We start from the raw sequence: 3,348 nt of genomic DNA, 5'->3' as shown, positions 1-3,348 counted from the left end.
GGTCTCTTTCATAATTTTATCAGATTTACACTTGTGAATTAAATTCGTAGTTTGATACTTAAAAGCGAATTATCTATACTAAAGACAATAAAACACTCAATTATAGAGAAATTTCACTTTATTATTTGATCATGTCCACTAACCTCAGATTCTTCAGTTACATTACGTACAAATCCAGCACATCTTGCTTGCTTTTTACTGTCTAACAACAACGTTTCCTGGGAAGGACGTTGCACGTATGTAGAAAGCGTAGTTCAATCAAGTGAGTTTGTACTGAGCAACGTGGGCATCACTGTGTAATTGGAGAGAAAGAGATTAATTCAATCGAGTATTCCGGGCAAATGAGAAACGAGACACAGTATTTTGGGGTTTGCGTTTATTTTCGTCTCCAGGGAAGAAAGATGCACAAGGCATACTGGCCCGTAAGTAGTATTACAGAAGATTATCATTTCCTCCTACGAACGTTCTTCTGTTGGCTGGGTTAACAAAGGTCGCCAGTTTATAAATTCTATGTATCATGAAACTCTTGATGTCGTAGTCTCGTTTCCTATACTGTTCCAGAAGAAAACCAGGCATTAGCAAGTAATATGCCTAGACGCACTCAGAGACAGTTTACAGACGTTTTGGCTTCTTCGTATTTTCCAGCTCCACTTTGTAGTTTTCCATCTGCATCTGAACAATTTTCAACTGTTCGACGAGTTTATGGAGTTGTTCGAAGCCCTCTTTCTCTGACAATATCGGCCGTTCTGCCAACAGTTGCTTGGCTTCTTCTATTAGACTCATGTCTATCGTGCCGGACACAGGTGTGTCTATTTTTTCACCGCCCAACTCACTTACCAGTTCACCAATTTGTCCTTTGTTAGGCCAGACTTCCAGCCGATTTTTTTCTGATCCTTTTCGGAAGAGCCACACTTTTCTCAATCGATCATAGAGAAACTTGAGTTTCAGTGCTTTAGTGATCTCGTAGTGACGTGATGCAATTTTTTCCATTTCGTAGAGACAGTCGATCTGTGACTTCAGGCTGAGTATCTCGGCGTTTTCTCTTATCTTTTGTTCATCAGATACCGCGAGTGCTGTCAGCAGATTTAAAAGAACGATTGGTAGAAAGAACATGAAAAGAGTGACAACGAAGCATGCAAGGACGACGTCTAAATTGAGAGTGATGTCTGGGGCCATGTCTCCAGCCATCATATTGACTATTTTGAATAAAGTGAACAGGGGGTGGGAGAAGTAATGTACAGTGTCAACCGTCGTGTCGTTGCTGGGAATTGTATTTCTGTCTGAGGAGAATACCACGTAGAAAGAGAACGAGAACCCTAAGATGATCAAAGAAAATATGGTGAAGAAGTAAGTATAATTTCGCAAAACCGTTCTGAACATCTCGACATACATTGCATGTGTTTGGAAACGGCCACAAAGCCATAATAGTTCAAACCACGAGAGAATTATCGTTAGGGTTGTCCACCACATACCAATACCATTCTGGGGAGTAAAAATTAGGGTGAATACTGTGCCAGAAAGCATTAACATATCTTTGTAGTTCTGAACGTTTCTGAAGTACGATTTCGGGTGAATCATTTGAAAGATTTCTCTTACTGCGATTGGTACCAAGCACACCCACGTTAACACATTCAAGACGATCCATGCAGTGGTGTCGCGCTTCTCCGTGTTACTATACTGCACCCATATGAATGAACTAAAAGCAAGCACATATGTGAAGTACAAGATGAAGTTCAGCCTCAATAGCCATGTTATTCGCTTATACTTCAAGTGTAGGAACGCTTTGATTACTGGGTGATGTAGAACTTCTTCATGTTCTTCTGAGTGGCTTAAGAAACGCAGGAAACGCATTTCAGAATACAAGCGACGTGTTGGGGTACCTATGCGTTTCTCAGACTCAAGAAGCGCTTTCTCTGGATCTTTAGTGTCCCTGTGTAATATTTTAGCAAATGGCGTAGGAACTGATGACCTGACATCGGTGAGCAGCAGACTGAAGTTGAATTTTATGACGTACTGGAGATGTGTCGGCAAGCAGTTGTCGGTAGAGCTGAGACTGTTGTTGAGTAGTGCGTCGACGTTCGCAGCACTGAGTGGATACTCGCCATAGGAGCTCTTTGCTCTCATATTGGCACCGCGGTTGAGGAGTTCAATAACTGTATTCAGATCAGCGTTCCTGGACACGAAATGCAGCGCTGTGTACCCTCGGACGTTGCTGGCGTTGACGTCGGTCCTTTCTGTCTGGAGCAGCAGTGTTATCATTTTTTTAGCGACGCTGTCTTTTCCTTTAGACGCTATAAATGAGGCCAGCACCAGGGGAGGGCTAGCGTGCTTGTCGGAGACGCCGATACAGTTGGGGTCAGCGCCCTTATCGAGCAAAGCTTTGACCACCTCGCACTGTCCTCTGATAACAGCGAATTGCAGTAGTGTGTACTGCCCGCTCTTGTTATCCAAAATCTCTCTTCCCTCTTCGCCTAGCTCGTCGATGTCTTTTATGAATGATTCGTAGTCGCCAATGACCAGGCTATCGAAATAGCGCTGCCACGGGGAAGTTTGCTGTGAAATCAGCATGGATCGTTTCTGACGAACAAGGAGAGGCGGCGACCGTCGAGAACACGCCTCCTCCAGCATTTGGCGCACCTGTAGATCGGCGGCCACGTCTGCCGGTTTGTGGCCCTCTGCGTCAGGGACTGCCGGGTGCAGGTCACGCCTTTCCAGCAGCTGACGCAGGCAGTCGACGCCGTCGTCGGTGGGCGCGGCGAGCGCTGCATAGTGCAGCACGGTGCGACCGCGCGCATCCACTTTGCCGGCCTCCAGATCGCTACGCGCCAGCAGTCTCTCGACGCAGTCCAACTCCGCCGCCTCCACGGCCAGCATCAGCGGCGTTACGCCATCACGGTCTTGCGCGTTGATGTCCACCGATTCGTCTTCCAGAAGGCAGTCCAGAACGGCCACGTTCCCCTCTTCTGCTGCCACATGGAGAGCCGTTCTGTTTAGAGAAGAAAAACATTTTAAGGTCTTCCCAACAATCTGAAAGCTATACGATTCATAGTGGATATTAAATGTTCCGATAAACATGTGAGAGTAGAAGTCTCTGATATCTAGACGTGTTATAATTAGCAGCTTTGCCAAGGCCACAGCGTCTACTGCTGATGCAGAGCTCGTACAGCTCTACACATTTACAATGCTATGTTTTCCTACCCTTACGGTGTCGTGTAACTCGTGTACAGCCTGGAGGACGAGAGCAAGGAGGAAAGTGGGGTTGCAGCTATTGATTGTGTGGGGTTGGAGTTATTGATTGTATGGGTCTATGTTGTGGCGTAACTAGGGTGTGGCAGCTGGCACACTGTA

General features: G+C 46.0%; 1 protein-coding gene across 1 annotated transcript; it reads right to left on the bottom strand.

The window, feature by feature from the left end:
- Window positions 1–257: 257 nt before the first annotated feature.
- Window positions 258–2,874, bottom strand: LOC126176178 (transient receptor potential cation channel protein painless-like). The gene has a single exon (XM_049923319.1). The coding sequence runs from the start codon at window positions 2,872–2,874 to the stop codon at window positions 613–615; it is 2,262 nt and encodes a 753-aa protein (XP_049779276.1). The 3' UTR covers window positions 258–612.
- Between the last annotated feature and the right edge of the window lie 474 nt (window positions 2,875–3,348).

Source organism: Schistocerca cancellata, chromosome 3 (assembly GCF_023864275.1).
Source record: "Schistocerca cancellata isolate TAMUIC-IGC-003103 chromosome 3, iqSchCanc2.1, whole genome shotgun sequence".
NCBI lineage: Eukaryota > Metazoa > Arthropoda > Insecta > Orthoptera > Acrididae > Schistocerca > Schistocerca cancellata.
This window is presented reverse-complemented; position numbering and strand designations above follow the sequence as displayed.

Coding starts and splice junctions, on each gene's coding strand:
- LOC126176178 (XM_049923319.1), bottom strand. CDS start 2,874: ATGCTGGCCGTGGAGGCGGCGGAGTTGGACTGCGTCGAGAGACTGCTG.